The sequence below is a fragment of the Orbicella franksi genome, chromosome 1 (assembly GCF_964199315.1).
Source record: "Orbicella franksi chromosome 1, jaOrbFran1.1, whole genome shotgun sequence".
In the NCBI taxonomy this organism is placed as follows: domain Eukaryota; kingdom Metazoa; phylum Cnidaria; class Anthozoa; order Scleractinia; family Merulinidae; genus Orbicella; species Orbicella franksi.
The window spans coordinates 34171708-34184551 of NC_138145.1; the positions used below are offsets into that span (position 1 = coordinate 34171708).

The following is a 12844-nucleotide window of genomic DNA, read 5'->3' on the forward strand; positions in this document are numbered from 1 at the left end:
ATAGAATAAAATAGGTATATCAGAAAGTCTTGCACTTTTTAACGAAAACATATTCAAGTTCAATACTAGACATATTTTCATTCTTCCTAGAGTTTTCGGATCAGCGCTATAAATAGCAGGAGGGGATTACCCCACCCCCCTCAGCTGTTGCGTCATTTGGCTTAGCAACCAGGCACACGTCGCCTGTCACATAAATTATCATGCAAGAAAGCAGGGAGTAAGATTTTTCTTCGGCTTTCGAATTTTATACGTGTCAAACTTTGCCATGTCGCACGGTGGTATTTACAGTCTTTTTTACAACCATGGAAGGCAATGTTCTTGCCGTCCGGTTGAAGTGTTGTTGGTTTGTATTACTGGAACTGTTTGTTTGTTAAGTTTGAATATCTACGATGCAACACACTCCACAAGTGCACAGAACGAAAGTTCCGGCGAAAAGGTCAGTGATGTTCATGGGGAAAGTTCTTGACTTCGATTTACCCCTACTGAAGTCCTTAGTAAGCTGTTTTATCATGTTATAAAATACCAGTACCCAAGATCCTGGACGGATCTGCGAAACGCGTTTTTAATCGGAATTTAGTTCACTAGCCAGGATAAAGGAATTCTGGTTGTCGATGACATTTTAAAGGCTTGAGTTAATTTATAGTTTTTTCATGAAAGTTTATCATCTTAAACAAGCTAGTTCTGTTTCTCTGAAGCAGGAAATTTTCCTAAATAGACGTAATTCCTTCGGAAATATTTAGAATAGCGCGAATGTATTCTAATGACTAATCCCGTTTGCGGTGAAGTTTACAGACTTGTCGACGGAAATACTTCGTGCAAGGTGTAATTGTAAACACTAAACGCACCCCCACAAAGTTGTGTATTATGTCTTAACCAGAGAAAGTGATTATTTCAGTTAATTAGGGTAAACAGCCTTTCTTCCGCCCAAATATTTTTGTCGGAACTACATTTGCAAACGTAGTCATTAACCATACAAGGCAAAGACTTCTAAAACCACACTCAAAAGCATATTGGCATTCTACACTAAGCTGACACGGAAAGTTAAATTTATATATACAACCACAAGGTGGAGATGTTTATGCTCAGTTTATTATCAACTTGGTAAATTAAATGCCATTTTGGATTAGGGCAGTTGACAGGCATATGAGGATTAATGAGTTCTTATCACAGCTAGCATTCAGCTGAACTCTCTGTGAAAGTTATGTAATCAGACTCACTAATAATTACCACAGGAAAAACAAAGGAAATTGACATTTAACATCAGTGGGTCCAGATTAGTGTTAACTCTTGCCAGAAAAATGGCTCAGTATATAAATTTAAACATTGATTCTGTTAACCCAATACAGCCTGACTGGTATCGCCTGACTACTTGACCAACTACTTGACCATCTGAGTATATGTATACACAAATTATGATATTGTATGTTTGTGTATTATAACTTGTACAACAGTCAGTTTTAGTTTAAGTCTGTGTTGGGTCAAGTGTTTCATACTGCTGGTCAGCTTATCTTTCACCTCCTTAATACTTAGTGTGCAATTGTAAATGTGTATTTATATATAATCATGACATTTGTGTGGTTTGAGAAGTCACAACATTCAAAAAAGAAGCAAGAATGGATAATAGGTTAAAATGAAATATCAAGAAAGATAGATTTTACTGTAATAATTCCATTTGTCTTCCTTACCAGATATCTTTACCAGCTGGCTTACATGTTGGTCCTACAAGCTACTTCTTTGCACTTGTTTGTATTTATCTTCAATGTAAAAAGCTTATCCATCAAGGATCTTCATATATATTAGGTGAGATAATTATTTTCTGATCAAATTATTAAATTATTAGCTAGTGAAGGAAATGATTTCCTTCACTGGCTAATAAAGTCAATATGTTGCACATGCTAAACATCTAACAAGCTGCTCTTTGTCCTGTAAACAGGTACAATGCTCATTAATTGCCAAAATGTGTCCATGTTTTTCTCTCTGTTGATGGACTGACTAGTACATTCTAGTCTAAAGTTATTTTATAAATTTATCGATGTTCCTGGGATTTCATTATTAACAACAATCAAAATGTTTTACCGGTATTCTGATCTAAAATATGCATCTTTCTTTACTCTTCTTTCAGGATTTGTGTCTGTGTTTGCTATCTTTTCCTGTGTAGTTTTCAGCTCTATTGTTGCCAATTTATATGGCAGAGATTTTTGGATTGTAAGGTGAGGAATATGACTGGAACTGAGTATTGGAATATGGTTACCAAATTTTTGAGGCTCTAGATTTAAGTCATAGTTGACTCTTACGTGCAAAACCAGGGAATGTGTATATTATTAATTTAAATCCCTAACATATGTGCCAAACCTAACAACGTCTTGTCTTTTGAGGATCAGTTTTACACTCACTGGTCCTTTAGGGAAAACATGGAATTCTTTTGAATACATAATCAGTCCAAATGAATAAAATAATGTTCATATGTATATTAGGCTTGCATGTGTTGTATAATTAGGTCTATTGTAAAACAAGATGAACTATCAGACACAATAAGCCCTCAGTTTATTGTTTAACATGCAAAAAAGCAGACAGCTTGCCCTGAGAAATTCTCTGTCTGCTGCCTGTCTTAATACTGAGACCCATAACCATACACATGAATAGGGGTATAGACCCTTTTCATAAATGGCTGCCAATTATAAATTCTTTTGTAAGTATTAAAATTAGCCCGACTGACCTAGTTTTTGAGTTGATAATTCAAAGGAATTTTTACTCCCAAACGAGTTTAGTAAGGCTAATTTAAATGTATACAAAAGAATTTTAAATTGGCAGTCATTTATGAAAAGGGTCTATAATTTGTTAGATATAAATTTTTGTACTCACAGATGTACATTGTATTATCCATCACAGCCAAGTTTATGACACTTTTGTAAATATGTACAATTTGTTTTAACAAGATCCTTTCTTGTGCCCATCTTTATAAATACGAGACTTCTAACCAGGTAGACCAAAACACCCCTGTGCCATTTGGCTGAGACAGATTATCTACAGATTTATATCTTATTAGGTTTGTCTTGTTATTCTTCTTTGTGTTTCAGGGAAGCTTTACCATATTTTTTTCTTCTGAGTGACTTCAATACAGCGAGCTCATTAGTGAGACACACTCTTCAGTCTCCAACATGTGTGAGTATACATCACTGCTTGTTGGTGTTGGATAAAACTTGTACTTTTTTGCCAGTTGTTTTGCACAAATATTGTATCTGTTTCATTAAATATTAAATGAACTACAACCACCTTTTTATACCTGCCTGTAAAAGTTTGATTTGGTTGGTGTATACATGTAAATAACGTGGAACAAGGTTTATTAAATTGTATTGTTCATAAGCAGTAGACTCAGAACTCTTTGTCAATCAGGCCGAAAACGCTTCCAAAAATGGTAACACGGTAATCTCTAAATGACACAAACCTTCTGTTCGAAAAACCATAAACTCTCTACACAATAATTGTATGAGCAACTTAGCTCATAGACGTGATAAATATACGTTTAACTGAAATTCAAAATGTCTCTGAGCGTGTGCCTGCTATTTGCAGGTCACGCCACTTCAGTAACTGTCTTTTTAACTTTGATAACTTTCTTCTTAAACATGCATTGACTTGCAATTTCATTATATAATTACTATTAAAGTATATGCTAGTAAGACGTGCTAAGATCATGTTATGATGTGTTGTTAGGATGCAGTGCCTAGCAGGATAGCTGAGAGTATTGCTTCCTTGGGTCCAGCTGTCACTCTTAATACTCTTGTGGGAACTTTGGTTATTGGGATTGGAACCCTTTCAGGTTTGTACTTTCCAATATGAATTTTGATATTTAGTTTGTTCAAACTTCTTTCATCTTTCCTTTTTTGGTTGCGGTTACTGATTGTTTTTTTTTTTTCTGCAGGAGTCATGGAATTGGAGACCATTTGTCAGTTTGGCTGTTTGTCTCTGGTTACCCATTATGTGATCTTCATGACCTTCTTTCCAGCCTGTCTATCATTGTTTTTAGAGGTATTTGTAGTTTTCTGTTTAAATTTAGAACTCCATATGCAAGTGAATGTCATTCTGTGACCTGCATGACACATTTTCTTCATGTTTCTAGCTTTTCTATCTTGTTTTTCGAAAGAACAGTACGTTTTTTTAAGAACACCTGGGAGCAGTAATTTCTAACTGCAATCTTTTACGTTTTACAGCTGTGCACAGGACAGGGTCACAGTAGACCAAGGTGGCAATTAGAGAGTACAGATGTCCCAGTGGATGAACTTGAACCCAACCCTGTGGTGCAGGGTGTCAAGCTTATCATGGTATCAATCATATTTCTTGTCCATTCTCTTTAGACCTGGTCAAAATAGGAATTCTCTTTTGTTGTTGTTTTCTTAATGTTAATTTTATAAAAGTAGTTATGTAGTGCTGTAATGAAGTATCATTTCCTTAGTTTGAATTTTAATTATTTTTTTCCAATGACCTTTCTAAAAGTCACTCCAGTCAGAAAGTCTATGCATTTTGTAAGAATGAAATTAAAGGGACTATGTCATTACTAAGGGTCTTAAAATAACTGAGGAGTATGTGCTGCCTTTGTAAATTATTATATCTGAAAATGGTTAGATGTTCAAGTCTTCTCAAATAAAGACTATAAATCGTAGGCCCCATCTCCTGCATCTTCAGTGCTACATCGTTAGCGGGGGATGTTAAAGAACCCATACACTTTGCAAAAAGAGTAGGGCAAGTAGTTCCCGGTTTTGTGGTCTGGCCTTGTCTCACAGATTGGTGCCTCACATAGGGTTAACCTCATTGCACCTATCCCCCTTGGACTGAATTGTCCAAGAAAAATTGCTGTGACAATGTTATGGTATATTTATGGACTGAGTAATTCTTTTACATTTACAAAGTTACCTTCAAATTGGGGCACCCTTTGAATAAAAGTTTAGTAGGGTAAGAAAGAAACAAACGTTTAAAGACAAGCTTGAAACATTTAGGCTACTGTTTTCAAGATGCATCATAGCTCCTTTAGTAATTTTGGTTGATGTTGGGATTTATACAGGCTGATACTGTAGTTTATGAACAAGTCAACAAATTTAGCCCAGTGGTGAGGTAATAAAGAGTAATTTCTTGGCTTTTGATATTAGTCCACAGGTCTGATGTTGATTCATGTGCACCGATGGTTAATGGTTAAAGGTGACAGCCATGAAAGTGTTCATGATGCTTCATTTGAGGAAAGTGGGTTTAAAAGGTAAAGGATTGTACATCGGCAACAACTACTTTATAAAGTTCCATTTTTTTTATCATACAGACCCCCCCCCCCCCCTTCTCCCTCCTTTTTTGATTTCTGATGACACCCTGTTTGCATAGCAATCTCAAGATCTTGTTTTGAATTTTTTTTTTTAGGTTTTTGGAGGGAAATACTGAACAGGTGAGGTATTCAAATTGACAGCTTCCGTGCAAAAAGGGTGTATATCGATTTTTTGGCCAATTTTATTTTTTGCAAGATCAAGCTAATAATTGGCAGACTGACTTGTTTGAATCATTGTGTAATTGTTTTTGTTGATTTGCACTTTGTTTTTGAGAAATAATGTATGCAAAAAGCTCTAGTTTTCAAGTTTTTTCATTTCTCTTTCTTTGTTATTTGTCATGATTATTTTGATCAGTTGTGTGATTGTCTTGTGACATTTTCTTTCAGATTGTAGTGGTAGTCTTTGCTCTTGGCCTAGCTGTTAGATACTTGTTAATGGACAATGAGGACAGAATTTATGATCATGTTGAGCACAAGCAAAAACTGACATCCTTAGATCACAAAGCACCCTTCACTGTGGGAGTCACTGACCAAGTTGAAGGATCTGAACAAGCCTGCTCAAGCCAAGAGAAAAACAAACAAGGACCAAGTTCGGCTCTATTCCTTAAAAATGGGAGTGTAAAAAGCATGGCTTCAAAAAAGATTACTAGACCAAGGTCTGATTTTGGTCGTCTGCCAAGAATAGAGTCAGTTGATGAAGCATTTGAAAAAGACTCCAGTGGTGTTGATGTGAGAACGAAGGTGTCAGATAGAAGAAGAACAGTAAGCGAAGGCGACCGTGCTAATGATTGCCAAATGAGCGATGATAATCAACATCCTGAAGGGCTCATAAGAGCAGACAGCAGTCCACCAGCAGTCCACCAAGAACGGAGCTTAGAAGAGTGCAAGCTGATGTTGAAGCAATCAGTATGTTGTACCTTACTTTTCCTTTATAATGTGGAATATTATTTTAGGGAATGAATAAATGTCTTATTATAAGATGTATGTAACCTTAGATTTTAAAAAACCTTAAGGTTAGTAATAAAACAGTTTTAAAATTTATTGCCCCTGATTCATTACTTTCCAGGATGGAGTGTTTAGCTTGAGTGATAAGGAAATACAGATGTTGGTTGAATCTAAAGCCATTCCTGGGCATCAGCTGGAAAAGGTCTTAAAAGATCCAGCAAGGGCAGTAAAGATCAGGTAAAGATTCTTATGTTTGATGTCACAGCCATTTTTAACATGTAGATTGGACATAAACAGATAGCATCAGCAACTTCATTGCTCTAGATGAGACAATACTTGTTAATACGAAAAAGAAGACTCTATTTGCTTATCTTTTAAAGTATTGTATCATTTTTGGTTTTATTAACTAAAGTTGAAATGTTAATTTTATTTATGAACCTTTTTGATTTTGTTTACCACGTTATGCCAGGTTTTTTTTTATAATGAATTGTTGGTCCAAAACCCAAGTACATGTACATGAAGCTGAAATTGCCTTGGTAGTTTTTGGTTTCTAATATTATATGCTGAGATGTTTGGGAAAACCATGTAGAAATTATGGCAAAAAACCCTCAAAAAAGAATGATGTAAGTAGCAAGAAGAAAGTGGGGGATGGAGATGCCACCTTGTAGCTTTCAATGTTAATATATATATTTATGGGATTTCTCAGGAGGAACGTGGTATCAAAGAAACTTCCAGCTGCTGCTGATTTAGTTGATCTTCCTTGTGATCACTACAATTACTCTGATGTAAGTACTGTCACCAGCTTACAAAATGTCCCGTAGATTGTTTACAGCAGTAATAGAAACAATTATGTATTTTGACCAACTTTTATCCATGCTGATTTGTATTTCAGGTTGTGGGAGCTTGTTGTGAAAATGTCATTGGTTACATGCCTGTTCCTGTGGGTGTTGCTGGACCTCTTTTGCTTAATGGTGAAAACTATCATGTTCCCATGGCAACCACAGAAGGATGTCTTGTAGCAAGTACGAATCGAGGATGCCGAGCTCTCCTGGTACATTTGTCTTCATTAATCCATAAAATATATATGTTTATAATGTAGAAAAGTTCTTCATATTTCTACGTTTTGTCTGTAGAAGAAATATTTTAAAGTCAAATATCACTTTTTAACTGGACAGCAAAAGGGTTGATTTGGGGCTCTAAGGAATTAGGATGCATGTTTCTAAGTAGATAAGAATTCAGCTTACATAAGGTTTTAGAATTTAGTGTACACTTGCATCTTGTACTCTAGGGAGTAGTAGTATTCCTAAGGATTAAACTTTTTCTTAGTGATTCATGTGTTCTTGCAGCTGAGTGGTGGTGTAAGAAGCTCTGTGTTTGGTGATGGCATGACACGAGGACCTGTTGTAAGATTTCCTTCAGCATTACTTGCCAGGTAAATCTTCAGTGCATGTTTAGCACCCTGTTCAAGGTAGAATTTTTTAAAATTTCATGGGAAGGTTACAATCTGAAGTTGAATTTTACTTTCACAGTGATGTGAAAATGTGGTTAGAAGAGGAGAAGAATTTTATGGAAATCAAACAGGTGTTTGACAGCACAAGCAGGTTAGTCCAGCAGTTGAAACTGAGGATATTTTTATACTATTTCCAACTACAGTGAAACCTGTATTAAGCAGACAGCTTTGAGACCCTCACTAGTGTCCGCTTAACATGGTGTCTGCTCAAAAGAGGTTCTAGTATGTTGTTCAATAATAGTTAATTATTAACCCTTTTGTAACACAGGGTAACACAGTGTATGATCAAAGACTAGCTGATACTGCTCATAGTACAATTTCCAGTCAATCAAGGCACCAATCTGGAATAATCACTTACCTTTGAAACAATATCATTGAGTAATGTTAAGGAGTCTCAGCTGAACCTTTAGAAGTAAAATGAGCCCTTGAAGTGTCCGCTTATTGCAGGGTTTGGGCAACAAAATGGCTTAATATTGGTGTCTGCATCCGTTTAATAGAGGTGTCTGCTGAATGCAGGTTTATGTTACGGTAAATGTGGGAAGAAAATTTTGGAACTTAAGCTGGTGTCCACTTAATAGAGGGTGTCCAATTAATGTGGGGTTTACTTAATACAGGTTTCACTGTAGCCACAATTCTCCAGACAAAAGTCTAATATGTGTAGTATTTCTTCTGACCACAATATGCTAAATTTGTTGTAGGTTTGCAAGATTACAGTCTGTGAAAGGAGTGGTTGCTGGTCGCCTGTTGTTCATCAGATTTGTAGCAACCACTGGTGATGCTATGGGCATGAACATGGTGTCAAAGGTAAATTGTTTCAACTTGACTGGCACTTTTTGCAATACTAAAATAATATTAATTAATATTAAATTGTTAATATTGTTAAGCAGACATCACAGGTGGTAAGGATTAAGAGATCCACTACTTTCTTAGTATAATAACAGTAATGTTCTTGAAAATATTATTATTATTATTATTATTATTATTATTATTATTATTATTATTATTCAAAGACTGTCAAACAATCAGTAAAGGAGACTGAACTATGACTTTTCATCCCTTCTTCTTTTCACCTTCTCAAACCTCCCACAACCCCCCCCCCCCCCCCCCCAACCTGGGAAAAAGATCAGTTTCTTTGACCAATAAGACTATTTTGAACTTGGGAGAATGAGTAAAGGTTGATTTATTTTTTCTGACAGGGAACAGAGAAAGCCCTGTCTTGCTTGCATGGGCACTTCCCTACTATGGAAGTGTTAAGCTTGAGTGGAAATGTTTGTACAGATAAAAAGGCAGCAGCTATAAACTGGATTGAAGGCAGAGGGAAGTCTGTTGTGTGTGAGGCTATTGTACCAGGACATGTTGTTCATAAGGTGAATATGAATCATATCAAGCACATGCCATAAATGTCATGCATGCTGTCCAGTAGACATCAAAGGTTGCACAAATGGTCTGCCTCAAACCTGTACCTCTTGTTGTCATCATTATTATAAATTTCAGTCTCATTTCTACTCTGTGAGCTGTAGAAAATTCTGGATACTTTGCACCCATTAAGCATGTTTGCTTGAGTAAGGGGGGGGGGGGAGGGGTAACACAGCCACAAATATTTTCTGGTGTTACCAGTAATCACACTTCCAGCTACAAAATGTAGAAGACAGTGGATATTACAGAAACAATGTATGAAAAAATCACAGTTCAAGTAGTCAAGTATAAAAGAATAACCAATAATGAAAATGATCAAAAAGAACTGAGGAAAACCGCAAATCTGCCCACTGACATTTTTTGCTGTGAGTTATTTTTCTTTGAGCATACTAGCGATGTGAGCACAGAGTGCAAGAGCAGCTGCAAGGCAGGTGCAAAAACTTAAGTCGGTCCCCAGGGCCACCCCCTTACATTCAGACTTTTTTTCAAATCTCCTGCAGTTAATACTTCTGCTAATTGCAATCTCAACAAACTCAAGACCAAACAGATGGTCTGTGGACAGACTAGGAAGGCTGTTAACACTTTCCTCCCCCTTGATTATTGCGGGAATCACACAAAACACCCCATCCAATAAATATTGTTTAAAATGTAACTTGATGTTCTATTTTATTGTTGTCAGGTTTTGAAGACAACAGTGTTTGCACTTACAGAACTCAATGCCAGCAAAAATCTTGTTGGTTCTGCCATGGCTGGAGCCATCGGAGGATTTAATGCTCATGCTGCTAACATAGTGACAGCAATATTCATAGCCACAGGCCAGGACCCTGCACAGTGTGTTTCTAGTTGCAACTGCATCACTTTATTAGAGCCTTGTGGACCCACTAAAGAAGACTTATACATCAGGTAAAGGTTTGGAAAGGAAGGAAACAAACCAGATGTAAACAAGTGACCTTTTAGCTAGGCTTGATTTCTACTGCTAAGTTCACATGGTCGTCATTCATTTCATCTGATCTAGCTGTCTATGTGGACATTCTTTTGGCCTGTCACACACTCCTCCTCCACAAGAGGGAGGAGTGAGGAGGAAGCCAAAAGACTGTGTAGGGGGCTACATTCCTTTCTGACACAAGGGAGATTTGTTTGTAGGCTAATTTCCCAGATATAAATTTTGCAACCCTGCAATTGTCACTTGGGACAGTTCAGGGTCAGGGACTCAGGGTTAGGTCAGAAATGGGGTATTGAATTTTGGGTTGGGTCTAAAATCAGTTGCTAACTTATCCCCCTGTGCACATAAGGCCATTGGGTCTGAAATGGGGTAAGGGTTTCAAGATGCTCATCGCACACCCCACCCAATTTTTCTGGGATTGCCCCCCACCTCCCCTACCAGACTTACAGTCTATCAGTATTTCAATCTGTGCAGCATGTTCTTGGTGTGTTTGGACAACTGTGTGAATGTCTCAATTTGTTTTTCTGTCAGCTGTACAATGCCATCATTGGAGGTTGGAACAGTAGGAGGGGGTACTGTTCTTGGTCCCCAGTCAGCCTGTCTTAAGGTAATGTTATAGTGCTGCTTATTTACTGACAGTGACATATGGACTTGAAGCTGTCCTGATTTGGGGGCTACTCAACTTTAGGTTGGGGAATAATCAACTTCTGGTTGGAGACGTACAGGTTAGGGGCTATTCTAACTTAGGGGCTAAACAACCCACATCTGTGTGGTGTGGACAAGTGAAAAGAAACACACCGTAAATCCTCAAATTAGTGCCCGGAGTGCTTATTTCAAATTTAGGAGAAGACAGGGGTACTTATTTGAGGAAGGCACGTAATTGAGGCGGGGGTGGGGAGGGTGGGCAGCACTTATTTAATTTTTCCCAAATCATGGTCAGATATGATCGTTTTTTTTAATATATTGCTTAAGCTTTAGGCAATGAATCAGCAGATCTTCACTACCATCCATTGGGACGGTCAATATGCTGTGAGTAAATGAGTCGATAATCACTTGCTTGTGACTGAACACGACCAAAACTACACATTCTTTGCTGTCTCAGTACTCTTCCATAAAACAGGAGGAGGGGAGGTGGCGCTTATTCAAGGGGAGGCACTTATAAAATTTTGGGCGGAAGCAGGGGCCGTTATTCTAAGGGGACACTTGAGGAGAGGCGCTAATTCAAGGATTTACCGTACCAGAACTGATGTACCTATTTTAATGCCCAATAACTGCCAGATGCAATACCAATTAAAGTGTCAATCCTCAATGTCACAGAGTTTTGTCATTCAATTTTTCAGATGCTTGGTGTTGGTGGAGCCAACAAATCGGAGCCAGGCAAGAATTCAACAAAACTTGCACAAATTGTGTGTAGCACAGTCCTTGCTGGAGAGTTGTCGTTACTTTCAGCTCTCGCTTCAGGTGATCTCGTGAAAAGTCACTTAACACTTAACAGGTATTTAAACATCCTTGTATGTTTAAAGTGTGCATTCATATAAGAGATATGAAGTCCTAAATATCTACTACAGCGCTAATTTTGGTTTGGATTTTGGGCACATATGTTCTCTTTGGAGAGAAATGCAGATTTTCTCCCGCCACACCAATGTTACCAATAGATTCCTGTTAATCAACTTACCGGTCTTTTGTTTCTCATTTCATTTCATTAGGTCGACCGTAAATCTCCTAACAGAAGATGCCAGCAAAAATTGTGCAGTGTTGTAGGAAACCTAGCCGCAACTCGCTTTTCATTACCACCAAGAGTTAGCAAATGTTGCTGAACAACTAACGACAAGGGCGAGGCAGTTACTGACACATCTCGATAGTGTCACTGAGTTAACATTACCACCATCCTCATTACACTGATGCCTCATTCTGCCCGAGTTGGAAGCAAGTCAACAAGTTTCACGATAGAAGCTACTGTTGAGAACTTCCATTTAATGGTGACACACTGAGGCTCCATTCGCCTGATTCTCAGATGGTATGATCATGAGATTGCTCGATCTCAGGAGGGAGTGAGAGCGAGCGACATCGGACCGTCTGAGATTCAGATCAGGCTAAGGCTTCATGTTCAGGCTTAAAAAGTCAAAAGACAGCTAAGATGACCAGTGACTGAAGTTCGTCAATCAGAATGCTTTTGTTGCCGGTGAAACATTTTCTAAGTATTAGGCCGGGTAAAGGTTCTGTGGTCATCACATCAATGAAGTCGTATAATTAGTCTTTTGTCAACCAAGCTTGCTCGGCTCTACCCTCGTCACGCAATCTTCCCTCACGAACGTCTGTTGAGAAGGAAAGATTGCGTGATGAGTCCAAAGGAAGTCTGCTTGTAGCTTATTACTTGACTTGTGTTCTGCTCTGGGAGTGACAGGGTTAATGGGATCGCTAGGCCAGATATTTGTTGAAATATTCCAAAAGCCATCTATGAATATTTCAATTAACTTTATTCAAAACTACACTTAAATGAATTTTAATATATGTGTATACAGCAAAAAGAACAATATCGTTATAAAAGAACATGTTACTTATTTTAAAACTACATTCATGTCATGACAAGAGATGAAATCATCTGCAAGAATTTTATATATTATTAACTATTGTTCATTTGCCACAAAGTATCTAGTGAGTGTCTTGTCAATAGGTAAATACAAATTTTATTTCTACATGTTGGAAAAATTACAACTTCAATTAA

General features: G+C 37.4%; 1 protein-coding gene across 1 annotated transcript; it reads left to right on the forward strand.

The window, feature by feature from the left end:
- The first annotated feature begins 180 nt into the window (after positions 1-180).
- On the forward strand, positions 181-12837 carry LOC145460320 (3-hydroxy-3-methylglutaryl-coenzyme A reductase-like). Its single transcript, XM_081445089.1, has 21 exons — positions 181-436; positions 1689-1800; positions 2123-2210; positions 3078-3162; positions 3712-3817; positions 3920-4026; positions 4209-4319; positions 5142-5245; positions 5401-5425; positions 5693-6211; positions 6372-6487; positions 6957-7035; positions 7143-7301; positions 7597-7682; positions 7780-7851; positions 8459-8564; positions 8957-9127; positions 9856-10079; positions 10651-10726; positions 11460-11614; positions 11826-12837. Exons 1-21 carry the CDS (start codon positions 266-268, stop codon positions 11878-11880), a joined length of 2727 nt encoding a protein of 908 aa, XP_081301215.1. The 5' UTR covers positions 181-265; the 3' UTR covers positions 11881-12837.
- Positions 12838-12844: the final 7 nt, after the last annotated feature.